Genomic DNA, 26,014 nt, shown 5'->3' on the forward strand with positions numbered 1-26,014 from the left:
CCGTATCTCGGAGCAATTCTACCCCTAGGTACATACCCAAGAGAAATGAAAACATATGTCCACAGAGAAACTTGTGCACAAATATTTATAGAGGCATTATTCATAATAGCTAAAAGGTATAAACAACCTAAATGTCTATCATCTGACAAATAAAAATGATATCTGTACAGTAGAGTATTATTTGGCCATAAAAAGGAATGAAGTACTGATACATGCTACAACATAGATGAATCTTGAAAACATTATATGAAGTAAAAAAGTTAGTTACAAAACACCACATATTGTATTATTCCATTTACAAGAAATGTCCAGAATAGGCAAATCTATACAAACAACAAGAAGGTTAGTTATTGCCTAGGGCTGGGGGATGGGGCTGGGAGATGAGGGGATGATAGCTAAAGGGTACAGGGTTTCCTTTTGAGGTGATAAAAATATTCTATGATAAAAATGTGGGAATGGTTGTAAATAACTGTGAATATACTAAAAACTATCATCAAATTACTCTTTAAATGGGTGTATTATATGTATGTGAATTATAATTCAATAAAACTGTTATTTAAAAAATCTGTTCTGAGATGTGAGGTACTTGAGAATCAGCAAACCTCTTCCACAAAGCTCTTATGGTCAGTAGTAAAAGAATTAGTTAAACTAAAGTCCAATTTACTTTACTGTCATTGGAACCAGCTTGCAGCATTTAGTTATGTACATTTCTAAAATGTGAATGCAGTTTAAGAAAATACATCATTACATCAGATATTCCAGGCAACCTGCCACAAGACATTTTTACCGAAAAATCATCTTAAAAGGAATCCCTTTAACCAACCTCAGTGTATATGTTCTTTCTTGTTGCCTCATCTCTTTATAAGCTGCCGTTTCCCTAAAACTCTCATGTTAAACAGTAATGGGCATGATTAATTCACTTATTAATTCAACAAATATTTGAACCCTCATTGTACATGGGCTACTGCTTTAGGCACTTGTACATATGTATACGCACACATGCGCGTGCGCGCGCGCACATGAGACAAAGTTCCTGCTCTTGTGGAGCTTACAATCTGACAGGACAAGATAAACAACAAATAAATTTTAAGGTTTTTAAAAGAGGGTTCTGTGCTATGGAGGGGCGTTACTTCAGACCAAGTGGCCAGGAAAGGAGGCTTCTCTAAGGAAGCATGTTTGAGATGATAAAAGAAGGTGCCAGCTACACAAAGATCAGGGAGGGTAACTCCAGGCAGAGGAAATAACTCTTGAAAGAATTAGGAGGAGGAAGAAAAAAAAAAAAGGATTAACTGTGTGCTGCTGGTGACCAACCTCTGTGATTCTTATCACCATCCTAGTACAAACAAGGTGACTTGCAGATGGTGGCTGGAATAAGGGGTCTTATGTACCTTAAGACCGCTAAAAGGTCTCACAACTCTCCAACAAGGGGAGGCCGTCTCTAGTTAACCCCAGCCTGAAGTGATCTTTCCCTCTCTGCACCTCTCAGCAAGTGTTTGTTGTCTGTACCACTCATTCTTACAAACACACTGGTGCGAGGTGCTAGGAGTGCCAGCACTTAAACACAAATCAGACCAGCACCCTGACAGCCCTTAGGGCAGGAAATAATCCAGTAGCACAGAAAAGGTAGGCACAGACAACAAACACAAGGTAGAAAGTAAAAGCAGGCCACAAAAAAAGAGCTATAAAATTTAGGCATGTCCAGAGATTACTTCCAGCTGGAGCATCAGGGGAAGCTTCACGAGGGTGGGGGCGTAAGAAGAGGGAGAGTCTGTGAAGCCTGAGAACTTGGACATGTGGGGAGAACAGACTGATTTGTTGTATCTCTAATAAACTTTAAATATATTTTAAAATACTTTTAGCTCCCCAACCAAGTTACAAGGCCTGATACGGCTTCTCTCTCTCTGTGATCTCAATTTATGTGCTGATTCACTGTAAGAGATCATATGTCAATTTCAGCACTGAAGGTAAGGCTAAATTATTCTTTGCTTCATAACAAAGTTTTCACCTTTGAGACAGATGATGATCCCCCAAACCTCTTAATACATTATCTCATTTCAAAGGGACATTCCTAAGAGTTTTTCCAAAACTAAAAGGCATTACAGATAAACATATATACAATGTGCTTCAGGATAACACATATATAAAATGTCTGCATATGTATTTGTGTGTCTGCATATGTGTATCACTATACATTAATTTCAGAATCTTACAAGATTATTTCAAACTTCCACTGCTAAACCAAAGTCTGTACTCATGAGAAAACGTTTTTTTCACTGATTAAACTTTCCCACCCGGCTTTCAAAATCCCTTCCCATTCCCAACAAAACATTTTAAACCAGAGAAGAAAATCCAAACAACATTTTTTTAGGCAGTGTCTCAACATCTCTAAAAAATATTCCATGGCCAAACTCACCATAGAGAGCTGTCCAAGTTTGATTAATTACATCTAGACACACAGTTCCTGACCTGAAACAGATGGAAAGAATGGCATTTTTTAAAAAATTAAAAAGTTAGTTGCATGTATCTGGCAACTAGTTTAATCATCAGGAAAAATATTTTTAATAGATCATTAAAAAAAAACCCCAGAGAATCTCAATTGGGGAAAACATGATGAGGAGCAGAATATACACAAAGTCTGAAGTGTCTACTGACAGACTGAAAGGGAAAACCAGTAACTACACAATGGAGAAACCAGACAACACCTTAACCACGTGATGAGAATTAACACTGGTTATCAGGGCAGACAAACCTGTGTGCCTCCAAAGAGGATACCCTGAGGAGGACACAATCTCACTTTTTGGTTTTCTGGCCTTAAGAGCATACTCTGAACCTAATGATAAGGAAAAATCAGACAAACCCAAATTGAGGGACAGTATGAAATAACTGGTCTTTATTCCTTAAAAATGTCAGTTTTATAAAAAGCTGAGGAATGGTTTCAGATTGAAGTAGTTTAAAGAAATATAACAACTAAATGCAATAGATGATACTGGACTGGATCCTTTAATGAATGAAAAAAAAAAAAAAAAAGTGCTAAAAAGTCCATTACCAGAATATGGCAGTAGATGAAAAAGTACTGCATTAATATTCAATTCCTGAATCTGACAACTATACTGCAGTTACATAAGAGAACATCCTTGTTAAGATGACTGATACATGAAAGTATTAAAGGACAATGGGGCATGATGTATATATATACATACAACCTCTCAGAGTTCAGAATACTTCATATGTATGCACGTGTGTGCGTATGTGTAATATCAAAATTTAGTGCCATGACAAGGAAAAACTGCAGGACAAATAGTATTCTAAATAGCACTGGAAGTATAAAATAGGAGGCACTGATATCACATTTTAAAATATCACTAATAAAATATGAGAAGGAAAGAAAGGGATAATTAAGATTCATTAACTGTTTGCTCTACTCTCAAGGACTGAGAAATACTTTAAGTGCTGAAAATAATATAATATGTACACTGAAGACAGATCTCGGGACAGGGTCTATACAAAGAGAACAGAGATATGGAATATTACAAATGTTAGCTGGATATCAAGGAAAATGAAGGACCCATTCATGACAGTGGAAAAAACCAAGCAGTCCAATAGTGGACCCTGAACTAAGTTAGAATATCGTATTCCTGGATTCTATAATGGAAGTGACCATTCTTACAGTCCTATCTGTTGTTAAAGTCCAAAAAGATAATTGAGGCTTTTTTATAACAGAGAGATGAACTCTAACCAAGAGCAGTTGCTGCTAAGATTTAAACATTTTTAAACAGTTACTTACGCTTCATCAATGTTGGGATGGAAAATTTTATTCATGAATCCTGTAAAAAGAGATGTTAATTAGCAGCAAAAAGTATCCAGAGAACAATTAGTTTTAAAGTATTTCAGTACTGGAAACAATTTCAGTATTAGGATAACTCATTACTTTCAATCTTAGATCTTTGGTTACTGGTAAGACTATATTCTCTTGACTGTGTCAATTACTTAAAATACATCAGAGTTCTACTAATCAAATGAGCAAACTTTGAGAGCAATGCAGCTTCTAATACAAAATAATCATTGCAAGAAATTATTTTCTGAGCTATGACGGACTTGCCAAGAAAATTTATGGTACTAAATGGTTTATAACTAGTGCCATGATAAAAGTTAAGAAAGCGACTCTGACTTTCCTCCCCAAAGTTTTATTGTTCAATCACTAAATGTGGAGGTTCTGCATTTGAACTTCTCCTTCCGAAGCTCAGTTACTGGTATCATTGTGCTACACCGTGTGCGGAACATGAATGAAGCTGCTGAAATGCTAAAGGAGTACCGCTTCCATACCGCAAAGGATTTCATAAGAACAGTGACCAAAATATTTCCTTTAACTTTAGTCTACTCATTCCAGGAAACCCAGTTTTGATTAAAATTGGGGCAACCAAGAAATTAGGCAAGGTGTTTAAAAAAATTCTGTAAGATGGCTATATCTGTCAGGGATTCAAATTTTTTGATTTATTCCTAGAAAAACAAGTATGTATAGACTTTTAAACAAATATATTGATATTTAAATTCCAAAAAGAAATTATTTTCTAACTCAAAACCAGTGATTTAATCAGTTTGTATACAAGCAAATGACAGTATTCTAAAGCAGAGATCCACTGTCAAAGCTCTCATTTTGTCATCCTTATCGCCTTACTTCCTTTTTTAAATTTAATTTTATTTATTTATTTTTTTGGCCGTGCCACACAGCATGCGGGATCTTAGTTCCCTGACTAGGGACTGAACCCGTGCCCCCGCAATGGCAGCACGGAGTCTTAACCACTGGACCGCCAGGGAAGTCCCCTTACTTCTTTTTTAGACTTCCTTATTCCGTACCCTCCCTTTCAATAAATTGAAGTTCCTTATTAAGTGGCTATCACCACGTCCCAATCCCACCCTCCCTCACCCCACTCCCACCTCACATGTTCTCTTTCATTCATTCAAAATATATTTGGTCAACATCTATGTGTCAGGCACTGTGCTTATTTAGGGAACAAAACCAAATAAAGACAGTACTCTGTTATCGAGGAGGTCACTGGAGCAATGGGACAAGACACACAAAGAAATAACTGCAGTGTGCAAAGAGGTGACAGGGGAAGCATGTATGAGGAGAGGAAGATGTCAGGAAAGATGCAGACAAGTGGCATCAAAGGAAGATCCTCAAGGATGAGGTGTGACAGAGGTCATCTCCAAAAAGCTAAGAAACTTCTCTAGACTTAGAAAACGGGGATGAGACTATATGAAATCCCAGGCATTCCAATCCTCACGTGCTCTAGCCACTCCAAGTACTAATCATGCTTCCAATTTTTGTTTTTTAATCTTTTGTGTTGAAATAGCTTAATGTTTTATCTACTATCAAGAGAGCCCATGCAATGTTTAAATTACTCTGACGCAAAAAGATTTGTGTCCAATTACTATTTCATATTCATTTTTCATTCAAGGTGTTTCAAAGTCTAGATGCACAAGGTATGTGTTTATGAGGCGATTATACTAAGCCAATGGAAATGTTCATGCCTTAATGTTAAGAGAAGAAAAAGCAGAATAAAAATTCTATCAAACCTCAGAAAAACACTAATACATGTGTCCAAGAAGGCAATGAGGATATCTGTTGCAGCAGTGTTTATAAAACCCAAGAACCAAGTTCAACCCCATCAACAAGGGATGGGAGAGACTGTAGTACATCCTTATACTGGGAGTCCTATACAGCCAAGGTAGTGAACTAGGTCAGTATGTATCAATTAGGATAGAGCCAAAGCTGAGGGGAAACAAAAAAGTTGCAGGATGATATATTTACAGCATGATACCATTTACATAAACTAAAACAAAGCAACACTACATATTCTCTATGGTAACGAGTACAGAAAACTGTATTGGACCAACATATACCAAATTTATAAGAGTAATTATTTTAGTGAGGGTGCAGGGCCAAGGTCATGGTGGGAATAGGTAACAGAATGAGGAATGGTGATTAAAGATGAATTTATCTGTAAAACTACATTCCTTTAAAAAAGAGCTAGCTCTTGCTTCGGCAGCACACATACTAAAAAGATATATGTGCTTGTATATTATTTGCCCTAGTATTTTAAAAAGTGTGCACATAATGCAAAAAAAAAAAAAAAAAAAAAAAAAGTGTGCACATAGATAAAAAACTGGAAACAAATATGTACAAATATCAACAGTGCTTAGTTCTTAGTGGTGGGGATATTTTCTCCGTTATCCTTTTTAAACCACCCCCACCCCTATACCAGAAGTAGGATCGCAGCAATGGAAATGGGTTAGAAGGAATGAAGCTTCAGAAAACTAAAAATAGAATCACCATATGATCCAGCAATCCCACTCCTGGGTATATACCCAGACAAAACTATAATTCAAAAAGATACATGCACCCCTATGTTCACAGCAGCACTATTCACAATAGTCAAGACATGGCAACAACCTAAATGTCCACCGACAGATGAATGGATAAAAAGATGTAGTACATATATACAATAGAATACTACTCAGCCATAAAAAAGAACAAAATAATGCCATTTGCAGCAACGTGGATGCAACTAGAGATTATCATACTATGTGAAGTAAGTCAGAAAGAAAGACAAATACCATATGATATCACTTACATGTGGAATCTAAAATATGACACAAATGAACCCATCTACGAAGCAGAAACAGAATCATGGATGTAGAGAACAAACTGGTGGCTGCCGAGGGCGTTGGGGGAGGGATGGAGTGGGAGGTTGGGGTGAGCAGATGTAAGCTATTATATATAGGATGGATAAACAACAAGGTCCTACTGTATAGCACAGGGAACTATAGTCAATATCCTATGATAAACCATAATGGAAAAGAATATAAAAAAAGAATGTATATACGTATAACTGAATCACTTTGCTGTAGAGCAGAAATTAACACAACATTGTAAATCAACTATACTTCAACAAAAAATTTTTTAAAAAAAAGAATGAAGCTTCAGTAATTTGATGTCACAGGGAACCTCAAAGGTATAAGTCAAGGAAATAGCTATGGCGAAAAAAGTTTTAAATGTTTACCAAAATTGTCTCTGAAAGATTAAGGTTCCTGCCTCCCTCCTGTACAAGGTCTGGAGATTACATTTGGAATCAATATCGTTTCCACACTGTTTTCAATTAAATCTAGATTTTGGCTTGGTTGAGTCCAAGACTATATAAGAAAGAGGGCCTAAAAGGGCTTAGTAAACATATTCTTTAGTAATAAATGGGTTGGAGCCCAGTCCCCAGTGCCCCTGCTAAAAATAAAACCCCATCTGAGCTCTGAGGTGGAGAGCAGAGTCAGACTGGAAAGAGAAAAGTACTAATAGGGATTTGGCTTCTAGTCCCAACTCTGCTATTAACTGCAGGCCTTGATCAGGTCCCTACACTTCTGTGGGTCTGCTTCCTTACCTGCAAAGAGAAACAGCTGGGCTACATGATCTCCAAAACCTCCACTCTTATTCTGTTTGTAAAAGGACCATCAGCTCTAAAATCTAGGATTTAGTAACAATGGCCAGACCTCTGAGAACAGAGGACTTAAGGGGAAATGGCCAATGGTTAAGTCCATAAAGGAAATTAATTCTGTGAGGCACATTTTAGGTACATAGGTATTCTGGAGAATATAATACAAAATTACTAACATGCTAAAATACCACAAAGAGACACAAAATCCGCTGACTATTCCAAAGTAGGCAGAAATGGAGTTTATAAACTTGCTATTGAGGAACAAGCACAGCCAGACCATTTCTACCAAAAACAATTTCCACACTACACTCATCTCTTCCTATACCAGGCTTTTTCTGTTGTTAGAAAAATACCCAATGCAAATAAATGGAAAGGGGTAGATATATCTATATCTGTATATATCTATATCTCCTTTACATTTGTCCTTGGACAAGCTGTGGGCAGCATTTCTGGCAAAGCTATTTACATTCTGGATGATGATGGCAACAATGAAACTTCTGCACAAGGAGGGGAGGAGAGAAAGAACAGGCTAGGAATTCAGAGAAGGAACGTTCTCAGGACTGAGTGTTTGCCCTGGCATGTTTTCCTTCCTTTTGGCAATGCTATCACCACATTAATGAATTTGTCTGCAACAAGAGAATTTTCCCAACGCTTGTTTCCATTTGACCAGGAACTATTTTGAAGATATTTTAAGAGAACATATTTTGAAAACTGCTTTTATGGAAACATGATAAGTGGAAGCAGCAAGTCACCTTTAATCCATATGATTTAAGATTTTATTCACTACCAGACATTTTCTAATGATAACATTTCAGTGATTTGATCAGACAAAATTCAGAACTCCTTTGTTTAAATTTTTTGGACAATTATTCTCTGGCATGGCTCAAACATTTATAAAAAAGGGGACAACAGGTACAATTGTTTAGCTAAAAAGCTCACCACCTCTGTCCTCTGTCTTTTATCAGAAGGGAATCAGGAAATTTATAATTCTGGAGGAGGAATCCAAACCATGCTTAGTTGATGAAAAACTACATATCTTAGAAAACAAAAGCACAGATTATTAAAATAGAAAAATATGCCATGCTTTTGCTTGTTCCACTCCAATACTCAGTTGCTCTAGAATAACAAATCTCTTGACCCACAGGCTAATAAACAGAGAAAGTAAATAACGCAGTGCCGAGTCATGCTGAAAACTGTTTTTTATTTCAGACTGTTTCTGTGTCCAACCCCAGGAAGGGATCTGTACAAAGTTGTACACTTTCGAATAACTGATATTGAGGTCAATATGTACATGAAAGAGGCAAAAATTAATTATACTTCCATCTTTGTTCCGTTTACAAGTGGGGATATTTTTAGTGATCAAATCTGTGGATAGAATGAAATACCTAAGGGCCAGTCATCTATCCAGAAATTTCATCCAGAATAATCTTGAAGAAATGAGGTCAAACAAGGTGACTCACGAAACAAGGTAAATCCACCCTAAGGTAAATGGGTGAAAAGCACGAAAGGCAAAAATGAAAACTTTATCCCAGAGGTAAAATGAACCTGGACTGCAGATGGTTGAGGCAGCTGTGGCTGATATGATTTAATTATAAGCTTATGAATTCCTGTGAGAAAACAGTAAATGAACATATTAAATTACTCTGATATTCTATCTTCAGGACAAATACCCACATAAAGTAGACCATTCAGAATGAAACTGATTAATTCTCTATTTTTAAAGTAGATATAATTATTTAAAATATATTTATTAAAGATTAAATCCTATCTCCCCTAGAAGTATCTCAGACTAAATTTTTTAAGGGCAATAACTTGGATCTCCATTCCTAGCATGCAGGAGGTGATCAGAGTTAGGGTGTTCCAGATAAAAAAGGGGTGGGGATGCTGCCAGCTTCACTGGTGACAGCTATACTGCCAGCTTGGTGCATTGGTGCACCCTCAGATAGATTTTCATCTTACCTCAGACAGCCAGGCCCAGCCCGTGGCAGCCTGCACCAGGGCAGAAGTCTCCTCCGAGAGCTGAGCCTTTCCTACTCAGGAGAGATGGACCTGGGCCGGTCTCTTCTTGGGTGAGGAACCAAGCAAGGAGCTCACTCTCATTGCCCTGTGTCATGGGAACTTCTCAACTGATCCTGTGTGTGTTCAGGAGATCTAAACTCAACAAGGGGTCCTCTTTTCTGTTTCTTCCTTTCTCTCTGATAATATGGAATCTGAGGAATGGGCTGGATGGATAAGAAAAGTTCATTTATTCATTTATAACTAAGAAAAGGTGAAGTGTTATCCTTCAACAGCATAACTCTTCTACCAACCTAGCAGATTACCAAAGCCTGCAGCCTTAAATCTACTCTCCTGCACTTCCATTTTTGGAAGATTGTAATCTCTTTCCTGTCTCCATAGTTTATCTTTCACTCTCCTGGTCATTCATATAACCACACTGTCTGAATCAGGCAGGATTTATTTTCATGGTCAGAGGCAGCAGAGTATGGACAGAACACACTGGACTTGAAATTTCGAGACCTACTTTCAAGTCTCTGCCACTGTTACTACACAAAGTCGTGGTTAAAAGATCAGGCTCCAGTCAGACTGCCTAAGTTCCACTTAGGCCTACTGTATCTCTTTGCCTTTCTGTCTCCTTATTCATAAAGCTGGGTTAAATAATGGTATCCACATATCACAGGACTGTCACCAAGATTTAATGAATATATGCACAGCATGTGACCAGTAACTCATGAGCTCAGGCAAGTAATTTCATCTCACTTTTCTCATCCTAAAAATGAAAATATCTGCCCCTACATATCCATCTCTTAATCCTTTAGGAATTGTCAAGAGCATTAGAAGGTATTTTGATTATGGGATATTAGTTTTTTTTAATAACCCTATCACACTGGAAATGGCAAATACAGTTACTCTAATATTTACTATTAAAAAGATTGTTCTGATTGCATTTGGCATATGGAAAAAACACTGGACTGGAAGCTAGAAGGCAGACTCTGCAACTAGTTAGTAGTAATATATCTCCGCCTTCCTGAGTCTCATTTTTACAATCCTTCAAATAAGGAAACAGGATGATATAATCTCCAAAGTTTCTTCCAGCAAGATGATTTTCACCAACACCAAGAATATGAACAAATCCTGAACTGTGTGAACAAGCTTTTCCAAGGGAACTAAGATATTACTCTTATTTTTTTAAAATAATTTCAGTTTAACTAAAGAAAAATGAAGCTAAGAATATATGTTTTCATTATACCACCAATCCTAAAGGGAAAATGAATTTTATGCCCAGAAGATGTCAGAATAACCAACCAGCTCAGAAGCTAGAGGAACTAAAGTTCAAGTAGGAACTAACCTAAACAGCAAGTTAGGTGGAACTTTTATACAGCAAATGGAAAGATTATATAATAATGAATTGCTAAAGGCAGAATTAAAACTGACATTAGCCAGCTTCAAGAAGGAAATGGACAAACCTTCTCACAGAAGCAAGCATGTGCAAAACCAAGGTTGCCCCTTAGAGGTGGCCTGGGGAAGGGAAATCAAAGCCGACTATTATTTTTACTCTGGCTATACAGCAAGATGAAGCTGAATAAATTTAGATATTACAAACCGCTAACAACAGGTTTTTCACTGACAGGGCCAATTTGACTACTGACTTCTTCCATCATTGAGAACTTCAGCACCTAAGCCCCCAAGTCTCTCCCCCACCAACTCCTGTCATTTTTAGTGACATTATTACCTACACAGACCACCCTCTTCACACCCTGGGGCCTCTCAGTTCTCTAAGCTTCTTCTTAATGATCTTTCCTCGGTTCTATCTCATTCACACTCCCAGGACATGCCTTGAAGTCTGTCATCCCTACAAATAGCTTCACTTCCAAAATCACAAATTCAGACATCCCCTCTCCCACTACAGTCTCCTATCCTTGTCAAAGAGCTTCCCACCCCATGAACAATTCTTTCACCTGTCAACTCTAATCCATTGACCCTCCCTCTTTATTCCTACCTACCACCCTCTTATTTTCACCCCTTCTCCTAACTAGGTTTAAGAGCTATCACCATCATCACTCTCTGGCAATTCTCTGCAAATCCCCTGCCCTCTCCCCTCCAAAATACCCATCTACAACTGGAGGAAACCAATCATTCACAATTCTTACTTGGACTTGAGGATGTCTCTAAATAGGCATTCACTCATTTATTCACTAACTCACTCAGCAGATATTCTTCTGCAGAACAGGCAACGTATGAAGCCCGGAGTTGGGGAGACGGATTTTTAGTAAAACAGACCCAGGAACTGCCTTCATGGAGTTTATATCTCTTGGGTTGGCAGGGAGGAGAGATGTCAGTAAACAAATATACCAATTTTAAAAAGTATGCTCTATAACAACTTTTGTGGATTCAACATCCCCTATAATTTTCCTCTCTTCTTTCTCTAGTAGCTTGCTCCCCCATTCTCCAATGACTTGGACATTTTACCATTATTCTGCAAATCTCCCATTCCCTTTGCCCCTCCATTTCTCACTTTGATTTAATAGCCCTGCCCATTTTTTTTGGAAAATGGGTGCCAACTGGCAGGATCCCTCATCATCCCCAACAAAATCCACCCCCCCACATGCTAATTTTTCCTGCCTCAACAGCTTGCTCAAATGTTCATGTTCATGGTCTTCTCAAGTACCAGTCTTCTATTTGTGTTCTGATCTTGTCCCTTCCTACAGTGTCAAAGGCATTGCTCCTTTAATTCTCCTCCTGATGTCCAACATCACCAAGCTTTCCTTCTCTTCTAGACAACTCCCTGCAAGGAGCAAAATCTCCTATTCAAGAAATAAAAAGTAGAACCTTCCTTTTATCTTCCTCTAGGTAACAGCCTCATTTGTATGCTTTCCTCTATATAATAGATTTCTTCAAGTACTGTGTATCTATTGAGTTGGCCAAAAAGTTCATTCGGTTAGTGAATAATTGTTCAATAAAATGATTGGTGAAAATGAAAAATGTGTCTTTTATTTTTATTAAAACCGAACAAACTTTTTGGCCAATCCAATACACCAGAGTTTTTCAACCTTGGCACCTTGATCCAAACCACCAGTATCTCTACTCTTTCCCCACAACAGCAGAGTGATCACTGAACCTGTTTAAAATGTTGCAATGATTTTTTTCCATTACATTAAGAATATAACTCAACCATTTAACCTGGCCAGCAAAGCTCTACAGGACCTCGCCCTGCCTACCACTTGGACCCCTTCTCATATCTCACGCTCTCTACCCAGCCTCCCAGCTTCATCTCTCTTCCCAGAGCATGCAAAGCTCCTGCCTCGGGGTCTTTGTCGTCACAATTTCTTCTGCCTAAAATGCTCTCGTCCCTGACCCTGGAGCATCGGGGCTGGCTTTTTTCCCCTTTTCATTTAAACCTCAGCTTAAATTTACTTTGTCAGAGAAGCCCTTCCTGAATACCTAACCTAAGATAGCTATCATGTCAATTCTATCACATCAGTTCTCTGCATAAAGCTATCAGACATTTAAAATTTTGCTTTATCTCCCCCCACCCCGACCATCACAAAAGGATTTAAGGGTCAAGAGAGCACTTTGTTCACTTCTGTATCCCTAGCACCTAGAATAATGCCCTGCACACAGTTGGTATCTGATAAATTTGTGGAGCTGATTAGAAGACATGATGCGAGATGTATCCATTTTATGAGAAAGTAGGTTCTGCCTCAGCTGCCAGACATAATCTTTTCAAAAATCTATCCTGAAAAATCTCATTTTCAGAACTCCAGTAAAAGGAGAACTTTTAACAATGGCTTACATTCTCATAGCATGATCTAAAAAAAATTTTTTTAGGAAACTTTTCTACTAGAATGTAACTGAAACAGGAACTAAATTCAAACCCAAGGTTGCAAAAGTAGTGAAGTATATAGGTGATCTTAATGGAATTTTGCTTCCTCAGTCTAAGAATTCATCCTATTTGTGGAAATACAGTGGTTCAAGTAGTCTTTGTTAAACGACTGACCCCAAACCTCTCATGCATGCCAGACTCCTCTCTACTCCCAATCCTGGTCTACTCCTGACTAAGCAGGGCTCACTTAAGTTACTCGCAGTAGTTCCTGAGGGAGTAACTGTACAATGTTTCCAGCTAGGAAGACACAAAGTAAATGGTAAATATTCTAAGCTCTACAGTTAGTCATACCATATGTTATAAAACTCCATTCCAAAAATACTGTGAGGTAATTTCCGGCCACAGTGAAATAAAAAATGTATTATGCCAGAAGAGTCTGTGAATCTGCCAGTGAAAAAGGTGAAAACATTTCCTTTAATCACTGGCACAAGTAAAAAGAATATGGTGCACTGATTATCAGAATATCTTTTAATTAAAAACTGGTGGCAGATTGGGAAATTTAGAAGGAACTCAGACAGGTTATCTAGTCTAGTTTCCTTTGGAAAAGAATGACCTAAAACCATTCTATTTAGATGATAGTCTGACCTAATTGTAAAGGCCATTGGTAGAGCTCAAAATAGCATTATAATTTTTGTTACTGTCCATGACTCTTTCGTTTTGTTTCTATTTACTCAAATGGACTTGGCTAGCTCTTGCCATATGCTATTGACATCAATTACACTGCAGAATAAGCTTGTTTTTTCCCCTGGCCATTTTATCAACATTCGGCAAACACATTAAGTGGTCTCTCCAGAATCTTGTTCTCAACCAACCATTCCTCTTACACAGTCAGCTATGGTATCATCAAATTACAGTCCAGACACACAGCGCATATAGCTTGCTCCTGAGAGGGTCCTCCTCACTGTTAATATGGAGATACACACAGGTAGTGTTTCAAAAGTGAGTTAGACTTGTTAGCTGGCTCTTACAAAAGAGTTTTCTATTTTAAAAAAGTATAAATGGTGACAGAGTTCCCAGGCTGGTCTTATGGTTACCTGCAAAAGATTCTAAAATACTCTATAGTTCTATCTGAAATTAGTAGAATACATGTCTATTAATATACTAGTTAGTAGATATTTAAAAATAAGATTAAATGACAACTTTAAAATTTTCTCTTGAATGCTAGTGTTTAAGTAAAATAGGTAGATCTGATGGAGACTACTGTAGATCTTCAAGGGAACTTTTCAAGGTACTTTCAATACCTTTAGACCAGAGGTCCCCAACACCCCCGCCATGGACTGCTAGCGGCCTGTTAGGAACTGGGCCGTACAGCAAGAGGTGAGCGGCGGGCGAGTGAGCGAAGCTTCATCTGCCACTCCCCATCGCTTGCATTACCACCTGGACCATCCGAGCCCCCCCCAACCCCACGGAAAAATTGTCTTCCACAGATCCAGTCCCTAGTGTCAAAAAGGTTAGGGACCGCTGCTTTAGAGGCTGAAAGGCTTAAATCTAATATTTTATGTTGTATTTTATCAGAAGACATAATTTTGCCCCCTTGGGTGAGGTTTATCCAAAGTATTACTGTTATTGGACTTCCCTGGTGGCGCAGTGGTTAAGGATCCACCTGCCAATGCAGGGGACACAGGTTCGATCCCTGGTCCAGGAAGATCCCACATGCCACGGAGCAACTAAGCCCGTGTGCCACAACTACTGAGCCTGTGCTCTAGAGCCCACGAGTCACAACTACTGAAGCCCGCGCGCCTAGAGCCCATGATCCGCAACAAGAGAAGCCACTGCAATGAGAAGCCCACGCACCACAACGAAGAGTAGCCCCCGCGTGCAGCAATGAAGACCCAACACAGCCAAAAAATAAATAAATAAAATTTAAAAAATAAAAAATAAATAAAAATAAAAATAAGAGGCTTAATTCTGCCTGTTGAAAATAAGAGAACAGACTCTCCCCTCCCCTTCTGTTAAAAAAAAAAAAGTATTACTGTTATTATTAGCTGTAAACGGGAGCCTTCTTGGTTCATATGAAGAGAAAAATGGAACAAAGGGAAACACAAGTGGAGGAGTCAGACTGAAAAAAGAAGCAGATAAGAATTGCTCAAGGTAACAAGGGAAGGGAAAAGGGAAAGGAAGAAAAGGAGTGGAGAATAGCTATACTTAAAGGTTTATTCCAAGATGGAGTAAACTAAACTGTAAGCAGAGAAACAAAGGAAATAGTAGGTACACTTACACGCACAAATAATTAAAACTGAAGGTAAAAAAGAAAGGAGGGTGGTGGGAAACATGGGGGTCAGCAGGCCCTTAGCAAGCTACCAGGTGAGAATTCTGGCCAAGGATTGCTTGGTGGCTTTCTAGAACAAAAGACAGGAAAAGCATAGACTCAGACAAAGATGTAGACAGGACATTCAAAAGACATGCACTTGCCATATGTTTTTAAATATTTACTTTTATAATAAAAGGGAACTTACTCTAGAATATTTGGGAATTACAGAAAAATGGTTTTAATTCCCTTATCAGCCATGGATAACTATAGCCAATATTTGGCATTCATACTTGGAATTTGCATGGAAAAAATTATTGTTACACTATATAATGTTATACATTTTCCTGTGTGTTCCATTATTTATTTATTCATTCATTCATTTATTTATTTTTGGCCACGCTGCACGTGCGACTTACAAAAATCTTAGTTCCCTGACCAGGGATTGAACCCAGGTCCCTGGAAGTGACAGTGCCAAGTCCTAACCACTGGTTGGTCAGGGAATTCCCTCCTATGTGTTCCTTTAAAGATGGTGTTAAAATATGAGTAATGGTTGTGAAACATTTTGTCCATTAAAATGTACCATAATTTAACTACTTTATTATCAACTGGGTGATTTAGGTTGCTTCCAACTTTTAAGTTTTAAAAATAACACTGCAATTTACATACTCTTGTACATTAATCTGAGTGTACACCTCTGGGTATTTCCTTATTTTAAGTAAAATCACTCAAAGGATACAAAATTTTATCAATAAATACTGTTAGGTTGGCTACATCATAATACCTTTGCCAGCAATGTTTAACCTGTCAATTTGATAAGTCATATATTCTCTCATTTTTTAAATCTGCATTCTTTGGATTAGACACAAACCATCTGTATCCTATGCTTATCGATTATTTTTAATTTTTATAAAAAATTCCTCCATGTGACCTCTGTATATATGAGATCACTCATTTTTATTTCCCCACACAGCAACTGCAAGTCTTTTCTTTGACGGATAAAAGCTCTTTCTTTACAGTAGATGAGCACACGTGTAATGACTGAAAACTGTGAATCTGGAGAAGTATAGAATATGGCAGTCTCTGTAGCAACTCCTTTGCATATAACATAATCTTCATGGGCTGGGCACTACTTGGGTTTTGAAAGAGTATTTGTAAAGTCCTTATGTTCACCTTCACATCTCTGAAGCTTTGTGAAGACTCTATTCTCAATACGTGAAATACAATTCTTGTAAAAGCCTATCTCCTCCATATACTCTTTCTTCCTCAACTGAGCTGCTAACTCACACTTGTCCTAAAAAGCAAGGAAATGCTGTCACTAAAGCAAATGCAGTATTTTATATGTGTTGATTTTTTCCTCCCAACTAGTGAAAGCCTTATACAGCCTTCCTAAGTATCTGGTAGAATGCCATATATCAATATATTCTGAGTATTTAATACATTGGTCAGTATCAAACATGCAGAGTTCATTTAATTCCACTATCTCATTTTCTAGAAGAGGAAACAACAGTTCTGATAAGTATCATTCTCACAGTCAAGGAGAACCAGGGCCAGAACCATTCTTTCCCACTCTTTCCTGAACCAGTCCACTGACCAATCACATTCTCCTAACTACACAGTGACACACCCAGCAGCACTGCTAGCATTCTAGGAATGTTTCTGAATGAAAAAGATAAAAGTCTGTACTTTCAAATAAATCAGAACTTAAAGATTCAAATATGATTTACATCAAAGCAGTCTCTCTGGAAAACGATGCAAATATTTCAATGACATTACAGTTGATTAAAGGAGTTTTATAATTTCCTTTTGAAAGAGCCCATAGGGCCAGTTTAAAAGAAAATCATAATCCTTAAACTTAAGTCACTTTCACAATCATATATCATTTTAGACTTCAACTGATGTTACTTTGTTTTCCAATTCATCTTATTCTCTAGAATTAAGTGACCTTTAGCCATTTCAAAAATTTATATCCAGCTTCAAAGCATCAAGATTTGCCACCACTCATGATATTCAAAGAGAATGTAAAATTCCAGAAGATGAGCTTAAGATGTTTGGAACAATGACGGCATTGTAAGAGTAAGCTCATAACTTCCCCAGGAGTCTGTTTATATTCCTTCTCTTTCCAAAGAGGAGTTGAGGGAGTTTATTGCTATTTGGGGGGAAAAACTTACTGAAAGACGTAAACTGTTTCTAAAAGGACATTTTTAGTTATACCTCATGCAATCATGTAACTACTGAAAACTCTCTAAAACTGTATTTGGAGTATATACCAAAGATGAGCCTGTCAAATTACATTGCATATACACTTATACATGCATAGAAAAATGGTTTAAAGTACATTTTTATGCACTTTATGCAAATAATGATATCTATTGAGGGACAGGATTATAAGACATTTTAATTTTTCTTTACTTTTGCTCACCTGGACCTTCTTACATTCCTACTATGGATATGGAGCATTTATACAATTAAAAAAATACATAGTAATATTAAACAAAAAAGTATATATACATATATACTTTAAAATTCCAAGAGCTAAACATTAAAATACTTAATCTAAATTTGCACATCTCAAAATTTGGCTCAGAAAGAAGGGTATGCCTGCCTAGAAACTATAGAGGCAGGGTTTAAAAAGAGCAGTGAAGTTGGATTTATCTTATCTCCTTGCCCTTCTGTATAATTCTGCAACTATCTATACAATTCAAAAAGGAATCTTTGCCTATTCTACATGAGCCACTACCTCTCAAAATGTTTAAAGCACATTCTAACAGTAATTACATTGTTGACGACCTGAAAATGGGTCACCCCACACAACTGATTAAAACTCTCTTATGCAATCTTCCTTTGGAGGAAACAAGGACAGCTTGTACAAATATTTCAACTAGATCTACTTCCTTAAGAGAATATGGTACACATTTGTAGGTATTACGAAGTTCTAAAAGCACACAGAAAGGCAAAGGAAAAATTATAAAGAAGTTAAATTAGCCTAGTCATTTGTCCTAACCAATTTCATGTTACATCATTAATTTAAGAAAGTACAGAGGCTTCTGTTGTGCCATTAGTTAATAAACAATGTCTGAAGTTTAGATATTTACACTTTGAAAGTTATGATGAAATAATTATATTACCTGGAAATATATGTTAAGACAAGACTTGAGAAAAAACTACATTTCTACAGGATATGTAATTGCATTTCTGTAGGTTCACTGTTAGTTTCAACAAGCTATACTGTTTCCTTTCTGACTAGGAATCTAGGGTAACAAAACTAGATTTAGCAAGCCAATTTTTAGTCTTTAAGTAAATAGGTACGTATGAAATATATTTGAATGAATTTACATGGTTTGGACATTCTGTTTGTAAAGGTTTAAAGATCATACCACTCAACTACATAAAAGTTTTAAATGCCTGTATAGAAACAAACACCCTAAAGTTAAAAGACAAATGGGGGATAAGGAACCACAATGTGACACTAAAGCCCTCCCGAACTGAGTGAAACCTACATTCCACCACACTGGAATGGAACTGAGAAAGGGCTGGTGTCCCAAGTATGCTAAGGTATTAAGTCAGATACACTCAGGGATTGTCTCAAAGATTCAGCACCTCACAGCACTCTTCCTATATCACCAGCTGATAACTCTAAAACTTGGAGGCCCTTATAGCAATGGGGAGATTTCCAGTTCAATTATCCATAAAGTATCTTCTCAATTACTGAGTTTAAAAACTCAACTTAAGGGCCCTTAAGAGGAAATCACCAGTTTGTTCTTAAAATGAGCACTAAGAAACCCAGCCTAAGAAGGGATTATAGATGCTCTGTAGTATTTTTATAGCATAAAATTCTAAAACATATAAAGTAGCTAGATGTCAGGGGGCTAGGCCGTTGCATCTGACTGGGAATTAGCCTGTGACTATTCTAACGTTCCTGCATTATTTATCCTAGACAGAAATGTGGGGGCCTAGAATCAAAACATAAAGCTCAGAACGTCTTTGGTCCACCTCTTTTAAAAAACCCTTTTGGGGTGGTGGGGGGGAGTCTAAATTCCAAGAGTTCTGGCATTAGCTCTGAAGACAAGCCCACAGCAGTAGCAAGATATCTGAACCTAACAATTCTGAACATGCGGTTCAGTGTGACAGAGAATGCTCTAATATATTCCAATTTTATTTTCTTCTTCCTTCTTAAAATTGGTCAATATTTTATAACATTTTAAAATCATCTACAGAATGAAATTTTTAAAAGTTGGCTTAAGTTAGCTAAGTTACTACCATTCTACAGTCTCAAAATATTTAAAGGTATCAATCTTCAATCAAATATACCTCTATAGCATCTTATGCTAAAATACCTAAATTGTTACTAAATGCCTTAACAGTGGTAATAGGTTAATATCACCAATTAGGGCAGAAGATGAAGGTGAGGAAAAAAATACCCTTTATACAACCCCACTGAGGTTTCTTCTCTACTTTCTTTAGCTGTTTAGAGGGCTAAAAAGATTGGGAATGTAGAGAATGGAAAAGGGTACCCAGAGTTGGAGTGAACAAAAGTAAAGTAGGATACACACAGGATTTTTAAATGGCAGAATTAGAATAGGCACTGTAAAATATTAATTCCAACAATCTGGCATTTAAAATGAGATTTAAGATGTTTATTATTTTACTGCTAATAGCCTGAATGGACAGTGGTCTTAAAATTGATTAATCTGACCCTAACAGACAGAAAAATCTAGAGTTATAGTCATTACAAGCATGCAAAGGGTATATTTAAACATCTTCTATCACACTATGGAAGTACCCCCCTCCCCAAATTACTAATTAACCTAAGCCAAAAAAGGAAAAAATTCAGTTAAGTAAATATTTCTGGAATTAATGATCTCCCATAAAACGTAGGATTTTTTTTTTTTCCATTTCAAAACTCTCTAAGGAGAGAAACTGGGTAGTTACATACCTATAGATGGAGATTTGAAAGGGTATTTATCAGGAAGATCCACTCTAACTTTCCATACTCCACCTTCATACGGTGCTGAAATAAAAGCAAAAAAGTTAAACATTAGGATTGTGTCTCCAAATCAGAAGATAAATCTGAGTGTAAGTTAAACATTAAATCCTAACCTGTTTTGAGAACCTTGCAAATTAATTCCTTCAAGAGTCAGGGAACTCTTATAACTAACTAACTACTATAACTAGTAGGTACTCTATGTTCAATTATAATACTTTTCTTTAAAAAATCTAGAGTTAGCAAAGGTTCATTTTCTCCCCCAAATTTACCTGATTCTTTAAAGTATCAAACACTGTTCAGTTATTTGGTAAGTAATAGCCTACTGTCTCAATCTATACCATGCCCACCCCACCCCCAAAAAACAACAGAAAACATTTCCACAAAACCCAGAATTCACAATTCATGTTTAATACTGTCACACAGAGATAAAAGAGAAAAGCATATAAAGTAATTATGATAAGAGCAAGATTTCCTCACTGCTTCTAGAATTCAATTAAATTTACTTTTCAAAAACTACACATATCACCATCTCCCTTGTTATTCTCACTGTCTATTAAGGAATAGAGTAAAAGATTGTAATAAAAAACACATACCAACACATATACTTACTTCCTTGTGGTCCATAAAACTTCACTACAAATTCATTGAGTCCTCCTAGGATTGTAACCTCATGCTTACTCTCGATGCTAAGGTGGAAGGTAAAGGAAATTACACAGGCTTTATATTACCCAGAAGAACTAAAGATGGCTTCCCCAAGATATGCCATTTAAAGTGTTACCAACATTTTATATGAAAGCAATAAAATATAAAATATGAATAATAATTCTTATAATTTAAAAGGCAATATACATTCTTGTGAAAAGAATATGAATGAGCTTTAGATTCAGAGAAGCTGGTGGTCAAATCCTAGAACTGCCATATACTGAGTTTGACCCTAGACAAAATAATGTAAACTCACTCCCTGAGCCTTTTGTTCTCCTTTGCAAATCAGGAAAACACCACTTTACAGACCTCTGTGAAGATTAAATGGGTTAAGTATGTAAAATGTGTAAGACCACATTGTATATATAAGTAAATGAAAAATAGGCACTTAATTTTAGTTTTTCTCCCCTCCGTACTGTCCCCACCCCAACCTATCCGCAATGACCCTTTAACATAAATCCAGCATTTCCTTTAGTCAAATTCAAGCACTCAGCAAAACAGCGATCCTCCTGAACTGGAAATGCTGTGCTCCTAAAATTACACATTTACTAAGGAAGTCCCCATAATTTTCTCCCTGGCTTAGAGAATAATCTAAATAACTAGTGATATAACCTTGCGATAAGTAGCATTGCCAAATGCAAAAGACAAGAAAACAAAAAAAATTTCTTTTTTAAAAATCTTATCTGTAGTATTTATTTTCACCTACTCTTTTCCTCCCTCTTTTCCATCCCCTTGAGACTGGCCTCTAGGTTCTTATGTGCTCGGGGCTGGAATCACAGAGCACTAACACTTCTGTGTTCCCTTCCTCAAAAATTTACTTGTCCCGAGACCCACCCCTTTAAGGTACTAAGATTCGATTATAGAAACCAAACCAACCCACCTCAGCAGAAGAGAGGGCTACTGGCTTAATATCTGTTTTGTCTCTGCTTTGTGGTCTAACCCAATAATGACTCTACTGAGAAAAATTTTAGATGGTGGGGGCTTTAGGGAGCTCTCAAATCCCACTGTAACCTTAAAAAAAACCACCAACAACAACCAGATATGACAAACTGGTCTCATCTTTCTCAACCACCAGTGCAAATTACATTTTAATTATGCGTACTATTATACAAAAGAAAAAAAGCCAAAGAAATTTTAAGTGATCTCTTAAATAGAGAAAAATGTTAGTTTTAAAGGCTTGAAATTAAGTATTTGGCTCTCCAATCCTTTGTCCTGTAGGCCACAGAACAGAGGCCAGGTGTATTTTTGGCAAAGTCCTTGCTCAAGAGCAATGAACAGTATCCACTAGAGATATTAAATAATAAGATAATTCAATCTATTTCATCTCATTCTTTTTGAAAACTATTTTAATAACATGCACACTGAAAGGATTCAAATAGTATCCACATTGGAAAATTGGCTTCATTTCTCATGGTCAAATGACACATGCATGCATGCTTTGGTGTACTAAATTCTTCCTGGCACCTCCTTACAAAATATTCCAAAGCTAATGCTAATGTAATAAATTAAAGTACATGTTTAAATTGTTTTAAGACAAAAACAACCAAAAAAGCTCCCTTGTGTTTGTAAAAGTCAAATCTAGTTACAATAAACAAAGTTAATTACAAATAATTAAGTTCTCAAAAAAACAAACAAAAAAACCTTGGGGATAAAAAGGCTTTCTTAAGAATGACACCAAAGCCAGAAACCACAGAGGGAAAAATCAGCAGATGCAAGCACACACACACATTTAAAACTTCTATATTATAAAAAGTTAGGACAAAGGACAAACTAAAAAGAAAAGACCAGAAGAGCCAAGTCAAGAAAACTGAAATTAAGCCATAAAAAGTCCAACTCATTAGTTTAAAAATGAGATATTTTCCACTATTAATTGATAAAGATGAAAGAGCTAGATAAAAGCCAGTATTCAGTGGAGTATAAATTGGTATTCCTGAGGACAAATTTAGCACTGTACTCTAAAACTTAAAATGAATTTACTCTTTTACTCAAATTTCACTTCTTTGAAATTATTTTTAAAAAAACAAAAAACAGACACTGCTGGTGGGAGTGTGACACGGTTTCAACCACTTTGGAAAACTGTTGGCACGATAAAGCTGCACACATGCATGTGTCACACTCATCAGCACTATTCCCAGTAGACAGGAATAGCTGTGTTCACCAAAACACGTTTAAGAATGTTCGTATAGCACTCCTTGTGATATCCAAAAATTAGGTTACAACCCAAAAGTTCGTCAACAGTAAAGAGGATAAATTATGGTACAGTCATCCAACAGAATATTACACAGCAATAAAAAATTAACTGCTACATGTAAATGGATGAGTCTCAAAGATATTACAGTAAGTGAAAGAAAGCAGATACCAAAGAGCACATATAATATGATTCCATCTACACACATTTCAAACAGGCTAAATGAATCAAGGCGTTAGAAATTAGGATAGTGGTCACCCTCTAGTGGGGCCTGGTCATTGGAAAGGGGTTTGAGGGGGACTTCTACTAGAGTGCCGATTACACTTTTATTTATAGTCCCATTTATCAATGAGCTACAAAAATGATTTGTGCACTTTTTGTACATATGTTCCTATTTAATAAAAGAAGTTTACAAAATATAAGACTATCTGATACACGTACAGATATTTTTTATTTAATTTTTTAAAATGAAAATAATTTAAGTATTTATCAATAGGAAAAAGAATTGTAAGCCATTTATGCAACAGGCTGCTACTAGTGTCTATTAGTGTTTACTAGTGTCTTCTCCCCACCCAGAGCTCCTCTAATGTATGTTTCTGCTTAACTTGGGGTATCCAGAAGTAGTCAAAATGAATACACTGTAGTACCACATATAAAGATATCTCAGACATTAAACTAAATAAATTTGCAAGGATAATAATGGAGTAAGGTAGAGGATTAAATGAGTTTAACAAAAGAAGTCAAACTAATTTTACAATATAAAAATCTGTAAAAGCAGCATTCCCTATCAATCAGACCTAACTTGCTATGAATGACACTGATCTACAGCAATTACTCTTAATCATTTAAAATTATAAGTTATCCACATGAATGTCCCCTCTAGAAAACTGAAGATATCTTTTCTATCTTTTATGTAGATGCAGTTAATCTGGGTTTCTTCCATTTTGTGATCTGTTTGGGATTTAGTCCATGCTGTTACCTACTTTTCAAAGAAGATTCTCCTTTCGAAAAGGTCATGTGAAAATGAGATTAGAAATTAATGCTCCAAACCTCCTCTTTCCCACGATCCCTGGTATAACCCACATTCCAGATACACTGGGTCTGTCTTTAATTACACATTATACTGTAAATTAAAGAGTTCTTATAGTCCATTTCATATGAAAGGCTAAAAATAAACTGAATGAAACCTTTAAAAACTTCTACCAAGTTGGTAAAATGAAGAAGCTGTACTAAATTTATGCTGCCTTGGAGTGGTACAGACACTAAATCAGATGGAAAAAAGAATTTAAGTTTAGTTGAAAGAAAAACACGGCATTAAAAATAAGCCATTCCATCACCATGAATGAATGACTTACCCACAAAAAATATAAAATTACTTGACTACTGTTACCATGTATATTTATGGTAGAGGCCATGAGTTTCTTTCTGCTCCCTGCTGCAAAGTCAAGGGCAAGGAAGGCAAATGAGAAGGCAGGTTACAATGACAGGTTACAATGATCTATTTCTGAGATGTGCTGGTCAGGCTAGTAGCCTGGTGGGAACTCACTAGAAGGTTCCTTCATTACTTTCTCACTTTCAAAGCTTGAAAATATAAAATATCCTTCAGATACCGTTCTGGTAAAAATATGTTAAATAAACCCATAAAAATCACATTTTACTCACCTCTAAGTTATTGGTAAAACACTGCTTTTTACTTACTTAGCATTTCACTATTAAGGAATGTCAGCATTTTCAGTAGAATAATGATTAACATTCCCAGGAACCCAAGTTCATTTCACTTTTAAAATGCCAGCCACCCACCAACTTATTTTCCCTGAATGGCATTATGATTACACAATGTAATATTTAAAGGTTAATGCCAAACCGTCAAGAGATAACTGACATTCTTGGCAAAACGTGTCTGTCGGGATTTTAGAAATGATTTTTATATACTTCTGGGATTTTCCAGAAAGGGAGCCAAGGGCTAAGCCTGTTAACAGGTCAAGGATTCAGACAGCATTGTTTCCTAAATTTGCTGATAGTGAGTTTGTAAGATAAAGGAAGGTGGCCTCCCTGAGCTGTGCCCATGGCAGTAAGGGACTAGGATAAAGAACGGGCTTCTTCTGTACAGAAGGTAAAAGCAATTTGTGTGGGCTTTCTATCCACATGTTCAGACCAGTCCGCTTCCAACTCTCCTTGAGATTAATCACATTACGAAAGTTGAAGAAACTGGGCAACCTTCACTACCTAGTTTTCTTGATAAAAATATGGTTATGTCTACTAATCCAGTAATGTACAAAATATCACAAAAATAATACTGTGGGTGTTAAGTTTATAAAGAATCCTTCTCCTTTAGAGATATAAATTGAAATATTTACTAATTAAAATGTATGTCCAGGATTTACTTCAAAATAACCCAGTGTGGGAAGAGTTAGGAGAGAGAGGTACAGAAGATCGGACATTGGCCCTGAGTCAACAATTACTGAATCTGAGTGATGGGTACATGGGGGTTTCATTATATTGTTCTCTCTAGTTTGAAATT

General features: G+C 36.7%; 1 protein-coding gene across 1 annotated transcript in view; it reads right to left on the reverse strand.

The window, feature by feature from the left end:
• UBE2H (ubiquitin conjugating enzyme E2 H) overlaps positions 1-26,014 on the reverse strand; it is a 98,660-nt gene that overhangs the window by 18,667 nt on the left and 53,979 nt on the right. The window contains exons 2-5 of the mRNA XM_068549446.1: positions 21,213-21,289; positions 20,553-20,627; positions 3,785-3,824; positions 2,414-2,466 (exon numbers count right to left, since the gene is read on the reverse strand). Coding sequence (XP_068405547.1) covers positions 2,414-2,466; positions 3,785-3,824; positions 20,553-20,627; positions 21,213-21,289 — 245 coding nt within the window. The remainder of the gene's footprint in view (positions 1-2,413; positions 2,467-3,784; positions 3,825-20,552; positions 20,628-21,212; positions 21,290-26,014) is intronic.

This window comes from Eschrichtius robustus, chromosome 8 (assembly GCF_028021215.1).
Source record: "Eschrichtius robustus isolate mEscRob2 chromosome 8, mEscRob2.pri, whole genome shotgun sequence".
NCBI classification, from domain to species: Eukaryota; Metazoa; Chordata; class Mammalia; order Artiodactyla; family Eschrichtiidae; genus Eschrichtius; species Eschrichtius robustus.